Source organism: Rhamphochromis longiceps, linkage group LG20 (genome assembly GCF_057381845.1).
Source record: "Rhamphochromis longiceps isolate RC_006_pf linkage group LG20, R_longiceps_female_GT1.1, whole genome shotgun sequence".
NCBI lineage: Eukaryota > Metazoa > Chordata > Actinopteri > Cichliformes > Cichlidae > Rhamphochromis > Rhamphochromis longiceps.
Genome location: NC_140576.1, coordinates 30,839,122 through 30,855,352, shown reverse-complemented (window position 1 = coordinate 30,855,352; position 16,231 = coordinate 30,839,122). Strand labels below are relative to the sequence as shown.

Genomic DNA, 16,231 nt, shown 5'->3' with positions numbered 1-16,231 from the left:
AGCTACCGGCAACTGTGGCAGTCTGCTAGCAATCAAATCAAACACTTGGCGCTTTTCTGGTACAGTACCTTCTTTGCATTCAAGGTCACCTACCAAAAGCCAGAAACCTCCAAAAACCTCTGCCAGCCTGTGGGGGAATAGACATTTTTCCCTAGCAACTGGTGCTTTTATCATGTCCATTATGGTGGACAGTGCTTGAGATATGTGCACAGATTGTTCATGGTCTCCATACTTAGTGACTGCAAGTGGCTGCAATGTAGCCCATCACCGCTCTAGCATTAAGCTAACAGTTGGCATGAGGTGTGTTGATATGCTGTATTTGGTTTTCTTCAAACGTGGCACTGTGCATCATAGCCAAACTTCTCCAGAGAATTTTAAATCATTTGGTATCATTTTAGTTTGTGCACCAAGAAGAAACAGAAGCTATATGTCTTCTTTGATTTCCTAGAAACATCAGCTAAAAGTTGCAACTTGGGTTTGGTCATCTAATATTTGATGGATGAAAAACTGTGGTGGTGTTCGAGGGATTTAAATTGTTAATTTTTTTTACAGGGGAGTCTGAAACTATTCCATTTCACCCTTTTGTTTTTATTTTTCTTGCAAAGGTTCGACTTCCTTAAATCAAAACTGCTCTTTGAGAGTCTCTCTAATGGATCCAAGTCTGTCAACCTGGTGTCTCATTCCCTGCTGGCATATGACACTCGATACACCGGGTTAAATAAAAGAGCCGGTGAAGATGATGGGGCAAGGCACAATGTATTTGATTGCATTCTCCAGGCATCCAAAACAGGCACCAACCGGGCATCCTTACAGCTTGAACTGCATTATAGGTAACACTGGAGAACATCTTTGAACTGGAAGAAGTGGACATTCTAGATAATGTTAGTCACTTACATTATGATCTCCCTTTCTACAGATCCACACGTGAGTCTTCCAGCTTCACAGTGGTCCTCAACAACCTCAGGGTCTTTCTCATCTTTGACTGGGTCCAGCTGGTACAGGACTTCCTGCAGAAGCCGACTGAGAAGATACCCAGTGATGCCAAACATCATCAGCGCTGGCCTAGTAACACTAGCACAGATTCAGGTTCCTGTACCATGGCCAGTACAATAGGAACTGTTATGCCAAAGACAGTCAAGAGTGGGGTAGTCACCAAGAGGTCCACAGTGTCGGTCACCCAGGAGCGCTGCCTTGAGATCAAGATCAACGTCACAGGTCAGACATGAAGAACAAAGAAAGAAAACTGTGTGTGCTCTTATATTGAAAAGTAGTCAAAGTGTGGTTGTTGGCACACCAAAATGTAGCTTAAACTTCAGATTACAGTGGCTACACACAGTACTGTAACTAATGCTACTAGCAGTCTAACAGGAACAAGTTTGTTGTTTTTTTTAAAGATAGTTTTATTTTTTAATGAATTCAGAAATACTTCCATTCAGCAGTTGTATTTTCACTGCATCTACAAATGAAAAGAACTGCAATGAAAAGTGATTGATTTTCCTCCACTCATTATATGGAGCTAACTACTTCATAAGACTGTCCTTTAGTGCTTGTGACATATTGGGAAAAGATTGCTTGGTCTCTCACAGTCAGGGGAGAAATTATTTGAACCCCTACTGATTTTGTAAGTTTGCCCACCAGTAAAGAAATGGCCAGTCTGTCATTTCAATGATAGGTTTATTTGAACTGTGAGAGAAAAAGAAATCCAGAAAAATGCATTTTAAAAAAAGTTGTAAATTAATTTGTATTTTGAAGGAAATAAGTATTTGATCCCCCATCAATCAGCAAGATTTCTGGCTCCCATTTATATTTTATACAGGTAACAAGCTGACATTTGGAGCCTTCTCAGCTTGTTACCTGTATAAAAGACAGCTGTCCGTAGAAGCAATCAATCGACCTGCACCATGGCCAAGACCAAAGAGTTTTCCATGGATATCAGGGACAAGATTGTTGACCTACACAAGGCTGGAATGGACTACAAGACCATCACCAAGCAGCTGGGTAAGAAGGTGACAACAGTTGGTGCGATTATTCGCATATGGAAGAATCATAAAATAACTGCCAGTTTCCCTCGGTCTGGAGCTCCACACAAGATCTCACCTCGTGGAGTTTATAAAATAAGAACTGTGAGGAATCAGGCCAGAACTACTCGGAAGGAACTCCATCAAACATGGAGGTAGAAACATGCTTTGGGGTGTTTTTCTGCCAAAGGGACAGAACAACTGCATCACATCAAAGGGAGGATGGATGGGGTGATAATCACCTTCCTTTAGCCAGGGTACTGATAATGGGCCGTGGGCGGTTATTCCAGCATAACAATGATCCAAAACACACGACCAAGGCAACAAAGGATTGGCTCAAGAAGAAGCATATTAAGGTCTTGGAGTGGCCTAGTCAGTCTCCAATCCCAGAGAAAAGCTGTGGAGGGAGCTGAAGGTTAGAGTTGCCAAACATTAGCCATGAAACATCGATGAGTTGGAGAGGATCTGCAAAGAGGAGTGGGACAAAATCCCCCCTGAGGTATGTGCAAAACTTGTGTCCAACGACAAGACACGTATGACTTCTGCAGTTACCAAAACAGGTTTTGCTACGAAGTACTAAACCACGTTTTGCAAAGGGATCAAATATTTATTTCCTTCATGAAGATGCAAATTAATTTTTAACTTTTTTGAAATGCATTTTTCTGGATTTTTTGGTTATTGTCCTGTCTCTCACTGTTCAAATAAACCTGCCATTAAAATTATAGGCTGATCATTTCTTTGTTAGAGGGAAAACTTACAAAATCAGCTGTATACCCCATCTCCTTTACATGACGTGCTGTATTTCTCTCACAATCTTCATGCACAACTTAGTTGCTGTATACACTCCCATTTTAGAATGCTATGTTGTTAACAATTATTTTGCATAGTGTTAAAAAAACAGGACTTGCACATCGGGCAGTCACTGGTCAGACAACTAAAACCTTTTTTTTTTTTTTTTTACATTTATAGTTTAAAAAAAAGTCACATAATAACTTAAATCTCACTGAAGAAAAATATATTTGTGTAGCATTTCATCTCCTGCATTTGTAAATTATGCCAGGGCTTAGAAATATTTTGGGTTATCCTAAAATACCTGACCTGCATATTTTACTGAGTTTGCCATTTTAAATATTTGCCATTTGATTTACAGGAACAGAGTTTGTGGTTGTGGAGGATTCGTCCTGCCTGGATACCAATGCCATCATTTTAAAGGGCACCACTGTCCTTACCTACAAACCCCGTCTGCTGGACCGACCCTTCTCTGGCAGCCTGGCAGGAATAGAGGTGACAGCTGAGACTGCTAGTTGTTGTACTGCTGCTCATTTATCACAGTTCTTTTATTCAGTTCAAAGAGATGATGTTTAAAAATTAAAACTCATTAAATGATCTAATTGTGGTATTAGTATTATGGCTCTACCAAAAAGTTCATCTGGATGTAGCGCCTTCAGTGGGAGAAGTGGGGCGACCGTGGGTCAGGGGGGTGGGAAGCGTATCTGTAACTGGAAGGTCGCCGGTTCGATCCCCGGGCTCTCTGTCCTGGTCGTTGTGTCCTTGGGCAAGACACTTTACCCTACCGCCTACTGGTGTTGGCCAGAGGGGCCGATGGCGCGATATGGCAGCCTCGCTTCTGTCAGTCTGCCCCAGGGCAGCTGTAGCTACAACCGTAGCTTGCCTCCACCAGTGTGTGAATGTGAGAGTGAATGAACAATGGCATGGTAAAGCGCTTTGGGTGCCTTGAAAAGCGCTATATAAATCCAATCCATTATTATTATTATTATTAAGTGTTTCATCACTTATCCACCCATCAGTAACAGTCAAAGAGGCTATTTGCATGAAAAGGGAAAGACAATCTCTGAATTGAGGAGGGGGCTTTAGGGTACATCTGTCACCATCTTACAATGCTGTGATTGCAACTATTCCCCAGCTCTCTGTGAATGGTACTCATGGACATTAATCAGTTGAGATTGATCAATGGTCTTTGATCAGTATTTGCTGATCAATGGTCATGATGCATATTAATGATCAAGAAACTACCTCACAGCACATTGTTAGTCAGTGGTGCTAGTTTCAGTCAATATACAGGGTGGGCCATTTAAATGGATAAACCGTAATAACATGGGAATGGTTGGTGATATTAAAGTCCTGTTTGTGGCACATTAGTATATGTGAGGGGGCAAACTCCTCAAGATGGGTGGTGACCATGGTGGTCATTTAGAAGTCGGCCATCTTGGATACAACCTTTGTTTTTTTCCAATAGGAAGAGGGCCATGTGACACATCAAACTTATTGGTAATGTCACAAGAAAAACAATGGTGTGCTTGGTTTCAACGTAACTTTATTCTTTCATGAGTTATTTACAAGTTTCTGACCACTTATAAAATGTGTTCAATGTGCTGCCCATTGTGTTGGATTGTCAATGCAACCCTCTTCTCCCACTCTTCACACACTGATAGTAACACCACAGGAGAAATGCCAGCACAGGCATCCAGTATCCGTAGTTTCAGGTGCTGCACATCTCGTATCTTCACACCATAGACAATTGCCTTCAGATGACCCCAAAGATAAAAGTCTAAGGGGGTCAGATTGGGAGACCTTGGGGGCCATTCAACTGGCCCACGACGACCAATCCACTTTCCAGGAAACTGTTCATCTAGGAATGCTCGGACCTGGCACCCATAATGTGGTGGTGCACCATCTTGCTGGAAAAACTCAGGGAACGTGCCAGCTTCAGTGTATAAAGAGGGAAACACATCATCATGTAGCAATTTCAAATATCCAGTGGCCTTGAGGTTTCCATTGATGAAGAATGGACCCACTATCGTTGTACCCCATATACTACACCAAACCATCCCTTTTGTTGGTCCAACAGTCTTGGAGGGATCCATCCAATGTGGGTTAGTGTCAGACCAATAGCGGTGGTTTTGTTTGTTAACTTCATTCACATAAAAGTTTGCCTCATCACTGAACAAAATCCTGTTCCAATTTTTGTTTTGCCCATTCTGCAAATTCTGTGCGCCGATCTGGGTCATCCTCGTTGAGATGCTGCAGTAGCTGGAGTTTGTAAGGGTGCCATTTGTGAGTAGCTAATATCCGCCGAAGGGATGTTCGACTAATGTCACTCTCCAGTGACATGCGGCGAGTGCTACGCTGTGGGCTCTTGCTGAATGAAACTAGGACAGCCACTGATGTTTCTTCATTAGTGACAGTTTTCTTGTGTCCACATTTTGGCAAATCCAACACTGAACCAGTTTCACGAAACTTAGCGAGCAGTTTGCTAACTGTAGCATGGGAGATGGGTGGTCTCGTACGGTGTTTTCCATTGAAATCTGCTACAATGACCCGGTTACTGCGGTCACCAGATATCAACACAATTTCGATCCGCTCCTCATGTGTTAACCTCTTGGACATGTCAATGGCTGTGAACAAAGAGAAACTTGTAAATAACTCATGAAAGAATAAAGTTACGTTGAAACCAAGCACACCATTGTTTTTCTTGTGACATTACCAATAAGTTTGATGTGTCACATGGCCCTCTTCCTATTGAAAAAACAAAAGTTGTATCCAAGATGGCCGACTTCTAAATAGCCACCATGGTCGCCACTCATCTTGAGGAGTTTGCCCCCTCACATATACTAATGTGCCACAAATAGGACTTTAATATCACCAACCATTCCCATGTTATTACGGTTTATCCATATAAATGGCCCACCCTGTACAAATGTTCTGTTTATAAGAATGAGGAAACCAGCATTCAGCTGAAACTGCAGAAGTAACTTGGATGAGTGAGTAGGTTAGCATATGAAAACTGCTATCAACTTCAACTCCTTTGATTCTGACGAATTTTGTGACACCAGGTGTTCTCATGTCGGCTGGGCAGCGAGCAGGAAACTGCACTCTCCATCATCGACCCGGTCAATATCCAGCTGGAGCTGTGTGGGAGCCCCACATACCAAAGCAGTTCAGGTCTGTTGGACGCCTTCAATGTAGAGGACATCCCACCGCTGCTGGAGGTTAGAGGTTTACAATCAACCTATGTACAGTAAACTAAGGTTGGGAGTTACTTGCAAGTTCAACATATTTTCAAAAGAGACATAGGATAAGATATTGCATTACATTGGCAGGACGCCCCGAAGATTATTAACTCATTCACTGCCAGCCATTGGCAGTGAATGAGTTAAACCCACTGACTCATTCACTGCAATTGACGGCTATAGACGTCAATGGCAGTGAATGAGTTAAGAAAGCCTTGTTGTCCAGGCTGCCTGTTAGTGCATAGAAATGGGCAAGATTCAACTTTAATGACAATGGCTTTGGAATAATGATGACACTTGGTGATTAAAGCTGGTAACTCGAAATGCACATGAAGCTAGCTGTACTGTATTTTTGGACAATTTCCTTAATCTCAACTCAACCTTTGCTGCCTCTATGTCAATTGTCAATGGAAAATTGTATTTAGTAGTCAGTATAATCTTTTAGTGATATAAGTTTGCTTATGGTAGGATGCTGTTTGTAGTTATTTGGTAGTGACAGGATGTGTGATTTTTAGCAGGCTTGGTTCACCCCCACATCCTGGGAGCATGGGAGAGGTCGTACCTTGTTTTATTGTTTTAACGTAGCTATGTCTGTTTTAGTCTAAGTGCTTTAACTGCTGGACTTCCTCACCGTGCCATCTAGGGTGGGGGAGACTACCCTCTTTATGACCAAGGATGTACCTTTTGTGCTTTCATGTTATATGACCCTTTGATCAACACACACACACACACACACACACACACACACACACACACACACACACACACACACACACACACACATACGCTCAATGGAGTATAAATAAAGACCGGGGCAGTTCTCTCACTGGAGTCTCTTAGAGTGGAGGCTGCCCTTGCTAGCAAGAAGTTCTGTGTGTTTCTCTTCTCTGAGTCTTTACTGAAGAAGTGTTTTAGAACATTTTCCCTAACATCAATAAAATTTAATTCACATATCATTTCCATTCATTGTTTATATTTTTGTTAATGTTTGATAGCTTCAACTAGTAACTACATAAGTTTGTGAAAAAAATATCAGTGACGCTGAGCATGGCTGGTAAAGACTTGTCCTACGATTGAGGTTTTAGTTTTGTCATAAAATAGTTGAAGTTAGAAGACATACGTTAAAAAGAGCTTTGAAAGCAGATATGGAGTATTTCCCAGTATTTCTTCACAGAATGTAACATTATGGATTACCAAGTTAGCTTTGGATCTGATTTTCTGGCAGATTCAGTTTCCAGCTCTAGACATCCGTCTGTCCTACAACGACATACAGCTCTTCTTGGCCATCACCAAGTCTCTCCCTACTGCCAGTGCCCCACTGCCTCATGTCTCTGACACCACTGCTCCCCCCACCAAAGGAGCCAGCCCTGCACCCAAAGACATCTTCAGGCAGAAGACTGAGTCCCTTATAGGTATGCTGTACAGATTTTTAAGTCTTCATAGATCAACATAATGCATTTAAGTTTCTTGAAGACATTTCATCTGACAAGCTTCATCAGTTCTAAGGTCAAATGGAGGAGAGTCCCAGATTTTAAGCCCTATGGGAGTGTCCCCCAAGAGGGTCAAGGAGCCCCTATTGATCCTCTGCTTAATCACACTAAGCCAAGGTGAGAAAACTTGTGTGGGTCACAATCAGCCAAGGTTTTGGGTGAACCCACTGTGAAACCTAGCCCCACCCTATCATGTGATTTCCTGAGGTCAAATGGCCCAGGATGTGAGTGGGCGTTAAGACTGGAACTCTCCACCAGTTGCTATTAGAACTGAAGAAACTTCTCTGATGAGAGGTGAAACGTATTCAAGGAAACTTAAAGAAATCCACACGCTTTTCTTTTCAAGCTCCTTGGATCAGTGTGCATGTATACACATAATTTTTTACATTATTACCTCATTCCTGACTTTTTAGATTGTATTTTTAGTTGCACTGATTACTGATTATATGCTGTTATTCCTCTAAAATATGTTTCCCTCAGAGGGTCAGCTAACCCACTTAGAAGACCTTGGTTTCAGGAAGGAGGACTGCAAAACAGCCCTGATCCACTGTAAAGGTGAGTGAGACTATTAAAACTGGAAGTAGATGAAATGCTTAACAATCTGTGCAAACCTTCCTAAAAATCCAATTATTTGTCCATCAGGTCAGCTGGATCAAGCTGCAACATGGCTGCTGGAGAATGCTGAGAATATAGCAGGTCATCATCGAGCCAGGGCTAGCTCTGGGACCAGCAGCCACTCGGCTCCTTTGTCAGGAGTGGAGGTGAAGGCTGATAGCATCTGCATCTGTTTCATCGATGACTGCCTGGACTGTGACATTCCGCTGGCAGAACTAACCTTTTCCAGTAAGTCTCTCTAAATAATGGTTGTTACCAAAGACATTTAAAATTGATTAGTCAGCATCCAGTAGTTTAAGCTCAAGTGGCACATTTTAATCTTACCTCAGCAACTGCTGCTGAGCAAAGCCATTTATTAGATTCACTTAGAAGTTACTGTTCTCGTGCCCACTAACATGGGCTGCTTGTGTTCCAAATAATGTTGGACAACAAAATTGAAAGCGCTTCTTTTATGTTATTGGAGAAAATACTTTAGTATTAGAAATTTTAGACCTTAAGCATAAGATGAAACAGGTAAGCACCTTCACTAAATCCAAGGAACAGCATCCACCTGTTTCTCAGCCTGATCTCAGAGTCTTTGTCATTAAAGGACTTTACGTGCTGCAGCGCATTGGTTCCATCCATGAAGGCAACGCTAGCTTCACTCTGTCTGGAGACTACTACAACAGAGAGCTGTCAGGTAATAGGATTTACTTACTGCATGTTTACACAATATGGTGAACATTCTTTGTTTCCTACATCTGTGTTTTTATGTTTATGCAGATTAATCAAAAGTAGTGTCTCAGTAGACTGTTATTTTCAGAGTTTGACAAGAGTTTTAATGGCATTGTAAAATGTATTAGGATGTTTCACAACAGAGTTCAGAACAAGGTGACCTCAATCGATCTCTCTCTAGATAGATTGAGAGAATCTATCTCTCAATCTCAGACAGAGCCTTGCCGCCAGCTAGCTATCAAGCTAGTGGGTAACAGACGTCTCCGAAAACGTCGGAGCGCTTTTGAAAATATGTGGTGTCTTGATAAACTGAACAGATACTTGAGGTTTATACAGCTACATTCTCGCCTGAAAATATGTTAAACGTTTATTTTGTGACCCAGAAAGTATAATAAGAGTAATATTAAAACTAACTAGCTGCCACCATTGTTGGAAACTGAGCTGGGCTGCGCTATGAATTCTGGGACAGAGCTGCTTCTTCTTCTTCGGGGTTTAACGGCAGCTGGCATCCTTGTACATGCAGTGCTGCCATCTTCTGTTTCAGTCCGTTATTACCCTCTTAAATCCCACTACTTATTCCTGCGTCTTTTGTGACCTTACAAAGCTTCAAACGACGCGTCGACTATTAAATCAGTCGTCGACGATTTTGATAGTCGACGTAATCGTGACTAGTCGACTAATCGTGGCAGCCCTAGTGTGAAACTCGTGTTTACTTATTTTACAGCCATTAGAAAAACAACGGCTCTTCATTTTCATGTTGTCAGCAGGTTTGTATAACAGAATCATGTGCACCACGATCAACAAAGTGAGTCATGTCAAGTGCAGCCCCTGTAGGCAGGCCAGGCCTCTTCTCTTGTCACTGCACACTTTGCTCACAGGGGGGGACTGAGGCCTAGTGGAGGACCCAAGAGTCCATTAGGGTGGAGTTCTAAAGGTATAGAGCTACAACCATCAAAGCTCATCCTCCTCTCTGATCTGAGAAACTCAGATTCCTTCTGGCTGCTTGTTTTAAGCAGCTCTTTAAAATGGGCACGTTACTGACAACAGAATGCTCTGAATGCAAAACCAGGATTTGTGAATTATATTGTGTAAATGAGAGAAAAACATTCATTCACCCAATCATCCATTTATCGAGGAGCAAGGGCTTGACTTTAACATTGTTCCCGAGATGAGAGAAGCGACTTCCACAGACAGTCCAACCTTATAGTAGAAAGGTATAACAGAAGAATATAGAGAGCCAAGAGTTGCTATAAACTTTGACATAATGCTAGATAAGCAGAAATAGGAGCTTCAGTTCAGGCAGTATTTAGCTCTAAAAAATAATAAGAAATTAATACTACCATGATACTGCATACTGCACAGTGTTTTGCTAAGTTGATCTCTGTCTGCGTGCCAGGCTGGGAGCCCTTTATTGAGCCCTGGCCCTGCATCCTTTCGTGGCAGCAGCAGGCCGCCGGTCGTCTCCATCCTCCACGTCTTAAGATGGGGATTCGAGCCAAGCAGAGACTGGACATCAACATCACGTCTGTCCTGCTGGGTAAGTAAGGAGGGACTTTCACACAGTGTTTCCAGTTACATTGTTAAAATTGTCCCACATGGCAGACCTGTGGCTCATGTGTATGTCTGGCCTTTTCAGAACAATACACCACCACCAAGAGCTCCTGGATAGCTGACTACTGTAATGAGGAGGACCAGCCCCCCCAGACGTCGCCCCCTATGCCCTGGATAGGCTCTTCAGTTGATCCACCCAGCTTTGGGCAAAGTAAGTTACAGCAAATCGGTAACACCTAATGGACTCTAGAGCTTTTTTTTTTTAATGCGTAAAAGAGAAAATCCAAAAACCTGAAATCGCCTGAAAATCACCTGAATGGTAAAGTGGCCGTTTCAGGTGTCATCAGCACTCAGGTGTCATTATCAGTACAATGCTAACACTGCACGACAAGTTGCATGACATCTCCAGTCTTGTAACTTTGTAAAGCTGAATGAACAGTTACATTGTGTTCTTTGAACCGTTTTTATTTGTATTGTCAGCTCAGACAGTACTATGTAAGATTGTTGCCAGGGTAAGAAAACAGAAGCCCGCCTGTTATCCTAGTTTAGAAGCTGGGTGTTGGTCGAGAGATGATTTTCAGTGCATTGCTGGTGTTCTTGTTTGAAGGATAACACTAACCCTCTTGTGTGTTCCCTCTGCATGTGTCTCTGTTTCAACTATCTGTCTCTACTATCAGGTGCGCCTCTTGCTCACCTTAGAACTAGGAGCACAGCCAGCTTGACTTGCCTCGAGCAGCAGATTCATTCCAGAGGTACAGTTCAGATTAAGCCACCCACTCAGCTTCCTCAGTAGCATCAGTACCACAGTTAGGGATTTTTTTTTAACTATTGGAGTGCTGGTGAGGTTCTTGTTTTGCATGCCTGTCTCTTTTAGGAACCACATACCCCATGTGTTTCCACTGGTACACAAAGCCAGCTTTTTCCTAAGCTCTGCAGACCTTTTGTTCTTCTGAGTAGTCTCTTTATTTCAGTACTTGTAATTCGCGTTAGTACTTGTACTAAACCTGTGAAGCTGAATTGTAGCTGACCTGATGTCAGCATCGCCATGATTTCACTGGCACCTGCTTCGTGCTGGGAATCTATTTTAGCTACTAAACCCAAACTGTTTTTGCTCAAAATTGCCACAAGTTGTTTAGAAGTGAGAACAAAATGACTTCTGTTGGATAGCCTCACTTCATCCATTGATCTGTCCATTCGTTTTCTTAACTACTTGAGCCTATCCCAGTCATAGGGCAAGAGGCAGGGTGCACCTTGGACAGGTCCCCGGTCTATTACAGAGCTAACACTGACAGGCAGAATCACATTCGCAGCTGCAGGCAATTCAGAGTCACCAGTTAACCCAACACAGTGTCTTTGGACTGTGGGGAAAAGCTGTCGTAACCAAACAACACAGAACATGCAAATTTTGCAAAGCTGGCCGATGGGTTTGAATCTTCTTATCACTGCATCACAGTTTGTTGTGTGTTCCCTTATTATACTGGGCTCAGTCAGATTCTGACTAGCACCAAAATGATCGTACTCTATAAATTATGTCTGATATCAGTATTAAAAATGCCAAACTACAGACAAGAATAACCAAGAAGCCGACTTACAGCAGAGCCGCTCCATCTGTTCATTCTCTCTCACTCTCATTTCTCCTCATGTCTGTTACCTAAAGCTTTTAAATAAAAAATGTGATGTTTCCAGCTTCTAAGTGAGTATTGTTAAGTTTTTTGATACCAAGTGAAATGCAATACTTGGTGCATTTCAGTCTCTGGTTGTGGATGAACTGCTAAAACCTGTTCTGGATGTAAAACTCTCTTGCTTGCACACATCACTCCTTTTGGCCGTTGATCATTAATTGTTAATACTGTTATAGTACTCAACCATACAAACAACATGCATACAAAAAAATAGAAATGACTTGGAATGGAAAAAATGTGTCTAAATGTCTGCATTTAGAGTTCTTAACCAAAAAATAAACCCATTTAAGTCTAGCTCTATCTGCTCAGCAGCGCTACAAACATTACTGAGGGATTCAAAATAATACTGCAGTTGGTATTAGGATGAACCATTATTAGTTCTATGTGTTTTATTTATATATATTTAATTTTATTGTTATCCTTTCTGCTCCCTATTCTCATCCGTCATCCACTTAGACCTTCTTGTTCCAGTAACCCATCTGAATATCTATCTTTCTATCTGTCTGTGTATATGTATATACACAAACTCTGTTTTTAATTCTGTTTCTGTCAGATGTCAAGTTGTCTAAGAAGAGGCAGCCCTTTGTCCCCTATGCTCTACGCAACCATACTGGATGTACTATGTGGTTTGCCACTATGACTACAACACCCACCAGGTAGGTGTAACCATAACGATCTTAATGCATACAATCTGCAGAAACACCATGTTTCATAGAAATGAACTGCCAACAAGTGAACACTGACTGTACTCTGACAGTTCTGTTAATGCTGAGTGCATCAGTTTGCTAACACCACAACTTTCTCCGTTTGGGTTTAATTTGTATCTAATGAAGCATGAATTTACACAGCAAAGAATTGCCTCAGCCACAAAGAATAGACAAGTACCTGAAGCTCTTTACATGTTTCCCACAGGGTAGCACTCTCCCACAGCAGTAGTGCAGACTCCATTTCTGATGTCCACAGTTCAGGATCTGATGACAGCCACAATGTGAGCCAGTGGAGAGAGGTGCTGCCTGGGGAGGAGATTCCCTTTGAGTTTGAAGCCCATGAGAAACTCCGTCATCGGTACTGCTCGGCTTCACGTTGCATCCAGTGACTCTGTTGACTGTCTTAATCTTTATTCCTCCCGGTTTGATTATTTGTGATAACACAGCAGCTTAACTGTGCTATTAATAAGCAGCTGTCTGAAATTAAGATGTTGTTAAGAAGCTGTCTACTTTGCTCAAATGATGATATGCAAGAAGAATCTGAATGATATTTGGTTAGTGTAAAGCATTTCACATTTGCCTTTTTAATCAAAAGAAAATTATCAGTACATTAACAGGGTGAATAGCAATTTGGTTGAGGTAAATGAGCTCCAACACGATGCAGCTCATATTTTTAGATGGTTCATCTCTATAGAGCTACGCACCCTTACTGTGTATCACTGCCTTTTTCAATACAGACACACTCATGAGCTGAAACTGCACCAGCTGCTGGTTCGTGTATGTGGATGGGAGCAAGTGAAGCCGGTGTCTGTGGACAAAGTGGGCATTTTCTTTCGTTATGCAGCTCCAGACAGGAGCAGCTCTTCCAACACTGTGAGCGCAACTCAAAAACAGAATTCATATTAGTAATGCTAAGGTTTTCTGCCTTCTAGGGTTGGATGTTTTTTTGTTGTTCCTTTTTTTCTCATCTTAAATATTTTTTGCTCCTTTACTTTCCCACAGGTCGGCAGCCCTATCAGCAGGACCAACATTATCCACCCACACGTTTACGTAAGTATGCCACATCTTGTTTCCAGATTAGTGAACAGCAGAGAAGGCAAGCATTTTGAAGAGACTCTAAAGCTACAGTAACAGCGTAATGCTTGTTACGCAGCAGGAAATCAGACTGTGAACAGCTCTGTCAGTCTTTAGTCTAGTCAGGTTTTTCACAGTTTTCAAATGACTGGCAACAAATAGCAGCCCAGTATAATAGGGGATCTAGTATAATGTACCTTGTATATTGTTGATTATGATCTAATACTACAAATAAAAAAAAATGAAGTTCATTGGAGTTAAAAGGACAAAGAAGCTGAAGACAAACTTCGCTGCATTTGTCAAAGTAATTACAAAGGTTCTAAGCTGTTCTCAGAAGTTAAGAGACTCTGAGTGTGAAGAGATGGACGACTTTGACGTGACTGTTGCTAATAATACACCTCATACTTAATGGCTCCTCAGTTCTCTGCCCTGCCTCCTGTGAGAGTGGTCTTCTCCATCACAATGGAGGGCAGTGCCAGGAAGGTGGTCACAGTCCGCTCTGCCCTCATGGTCAAGAACCAACTGGATGTTCCTATGGAGGTCAGACTGGATAGCCCCTCCGCGCCTGACAGTAAGACGCTGCTCAATTTCCCATCTACTGTAGGGTCATTTATTTTATCAACTATCCAATCAACCACTGATTTATCCTATTTTTAATTATGTTTTATTGTATGTAGTTTGGGTTATTCTATGTTATTTTCTTGTCTTCTGTCAAATCCTTCTATTTGTGTGTGCGTGTGTGTTTTGACAGAACCAGTAGTGTTGCCTCCAATCCTGCCTGGCCAGGCCTTGGCAGTCCCCCTCCACTTGACCTCCTGGCGGCTGCAGTCTCGGCCTAAAGGCCTGGGCTTGTTCTTCTGTAAGGTTCCTATCCACTGGACCACGGTGGAGCGGCCTGGAGAGATCAGCAGCAGTAAGAGGGAGTGTCAGTCAGCAGACTTTGATGACAGCCTCAAGCTCAACTTCAGGTAGATCTGGTCAGATGTTTTTGCTCTTTCTTCTTGTCTCGCCTGCGCTCAATACCATTCTTAATGTTTCTTCATGTCTTGCAGGTTTTGCGTGGTCATAAAAAAGGAGAACTACCCAGACCAGCAGCCTGCCAACAAATACGTTTCTGGCAGTACAAAGCAAATCTATCGACAGCCAGGGCACACGATCTACCTTCTGCCTACCATGGTGCTGGCCAATTTGCTGCCCTGTGACATCAGCTACTACATTAAAGGAATGTCCATTAAAGGCTCATTGAAGCCGGGAAAAGAGGCTGTGCTCCATGCTGCTGACACCTCACAGAACATGGAGCTGGGTGAGCATTAGCCAAACATCAGCTGGTGTTTATGTCATAAACTTGTATTCTCAGTCTCCATGTTGATGATGTGCATCGTTCTTTAGGAGTCCTGCTGGAGAACTTCCCTGTGTGTAAAGAGCTGCTGATTCCTCCGGGAACTCAGAACTATGTAGTGCGCATGCGGCTGTATGACACCAACAAACGTCTTCTTTGTCTCACCATTCGCATCATTTTACGAGCACAAGGAGCATTAAAAATCTTGATTTCTGCCCCCTACTGGCTTATCAACAAGACTGGTAATGTTTTCTGAACGCAATAGTTACTCTGATTATTAAAAGCAAACATTTTCCCGGAAGCTTCTGTTCTCTAAAGCCGGTTTTATCCCTCAGGTCTGCCATTAATTTTCCGTCAGGACAATACCAAGACTGATGCAGCAGGCCAGTTTGAGGAGCACGAGCTGGCCCGTAGCCTCAGCCCGTTACTCTTCTGCTACACCGACAAGGAACAGCCTGCCATGTAAGTGTGTGCCATAAACAACAGGGATTCCACAGTAAGCCTCAAGTTCTACCCAGCAGGTATAGAATTTGATTCCTTCATCCTTACTTTCTATTTATTTCCCCATCTATAATGATCCCAGGTGTACAATGCGGATTGGTAAAGGGATCCATCCAGATGGAATTCCTGGCTGGTGTCAAGGCTTCTCCCTGGATGGAGGAAGTGGAGTCAGAGCAGTCAAAGTGATCCAACATGGAAACAGGCCTGGCCTCATTTACAACATAGGCAAGTTGGTCTATTCACAATCGGTGTGAGCTGAATGATTGAATGATGTCCGGCAGATTTTATCATAGTGTGTTCGTGACCTCTCTGGATGATTTGCTGTCAGTACTGATGCAACAAATTCATGGTTACATTTTAGATGAGTTAATATTTTTTCTCTAATTATTTTCTTAGTATTCTCCCTCATTTTTTTGATCAGTTTTGAGTTATTTTGTGCCTTGTAAATAGTGGCCTTTTGCCCTGATTCTATAGTTCTGTGCAACAAGGATCTTTCTCCTGTTCCTAAA

General features: G+C 42.3%; 1 protein-coding gene across 4 annotated transcripts in view; it reads left to right on the top strand.

Moving 5' to 3' along the window:
* The window catches only part of vps13d (vacuolar protein sorting 13 homolog D), a 74,616-nt gene that overhangs the window by 30,743 nt on the left and 27,642 nt on the right, over nt 1–16,231 (top strand). For 3 of the 4 annotated variants that reach the window (XM_085394963.1, XM_085394962.1, XM_085394964.1), the window contains exons 30-50: nt 606–830; nt 917–1,215; nt 3,169–3,302; nt 5,873–6,028; nt 7,275–7,461; nt 8,020–8,094; nt 8,182–8,382; nt 8,744–8,833; nt 10,265–10,405; nt 10,505–10,630; nt 11,097–11,171; nt 12,655–12,757; nt 13,014–13,166; nt 13,546–13,681; nt 13,811–13,858; nt 14,303–14,453; nt 14,634–14,850; nt 14,935–15,185; nt 15,272–15,463; nt 15,557–15,683; nt 15,805–15,947. In XM_085394963.1, coding sequence (XP_085251089.1) covers nt 606–830; nt 917–1,215; nt 3,169–3,302; nt 5,873–6,028; nt 7,275–7,461; nt 8,020–8,094; nt 8,182–8,382; nt 8,744–8,833; nt 10,265–10,405; nt 10,505–10,630; nt 11,097–11,171; nt 12,655–12,757; nt 13,014–13,166; nt 13,546–13,681; nt 13,811–13,858; nt 14,303–14,453; nt 14,634–14,850; nt 14,935–15,185; nt 15,272–15,463; nt 15,557–15,683; nt 15,805–15,947 — 3,230 coding nt within the window. The remainder of the gene's footprint in view (nt 1–605; nt 831–916; nt 1,216–3,168; nt 3,303–5,872; nt 6,029–7,274; nt 7,462–8,019; nt 8,095–8,181; nt 8,383–8,743; nt 8,834–10,264; nt 10,406–10,504; nt 10,631–11,096; nt 11,172–12,654; nt 12,758–13,013; nt 13,167–13,545; nt 13,682–13,810; nt 13,859–14,302; nt 14,454–14,633; nt 14,851–14,934; nt 15,186–15,271; nt 15,464–15,556; nt 15,684–15,804; nt 15,948–16,231) is intronic. The other variant, XM_085394965.1, reaches the window with a different exon arrangement.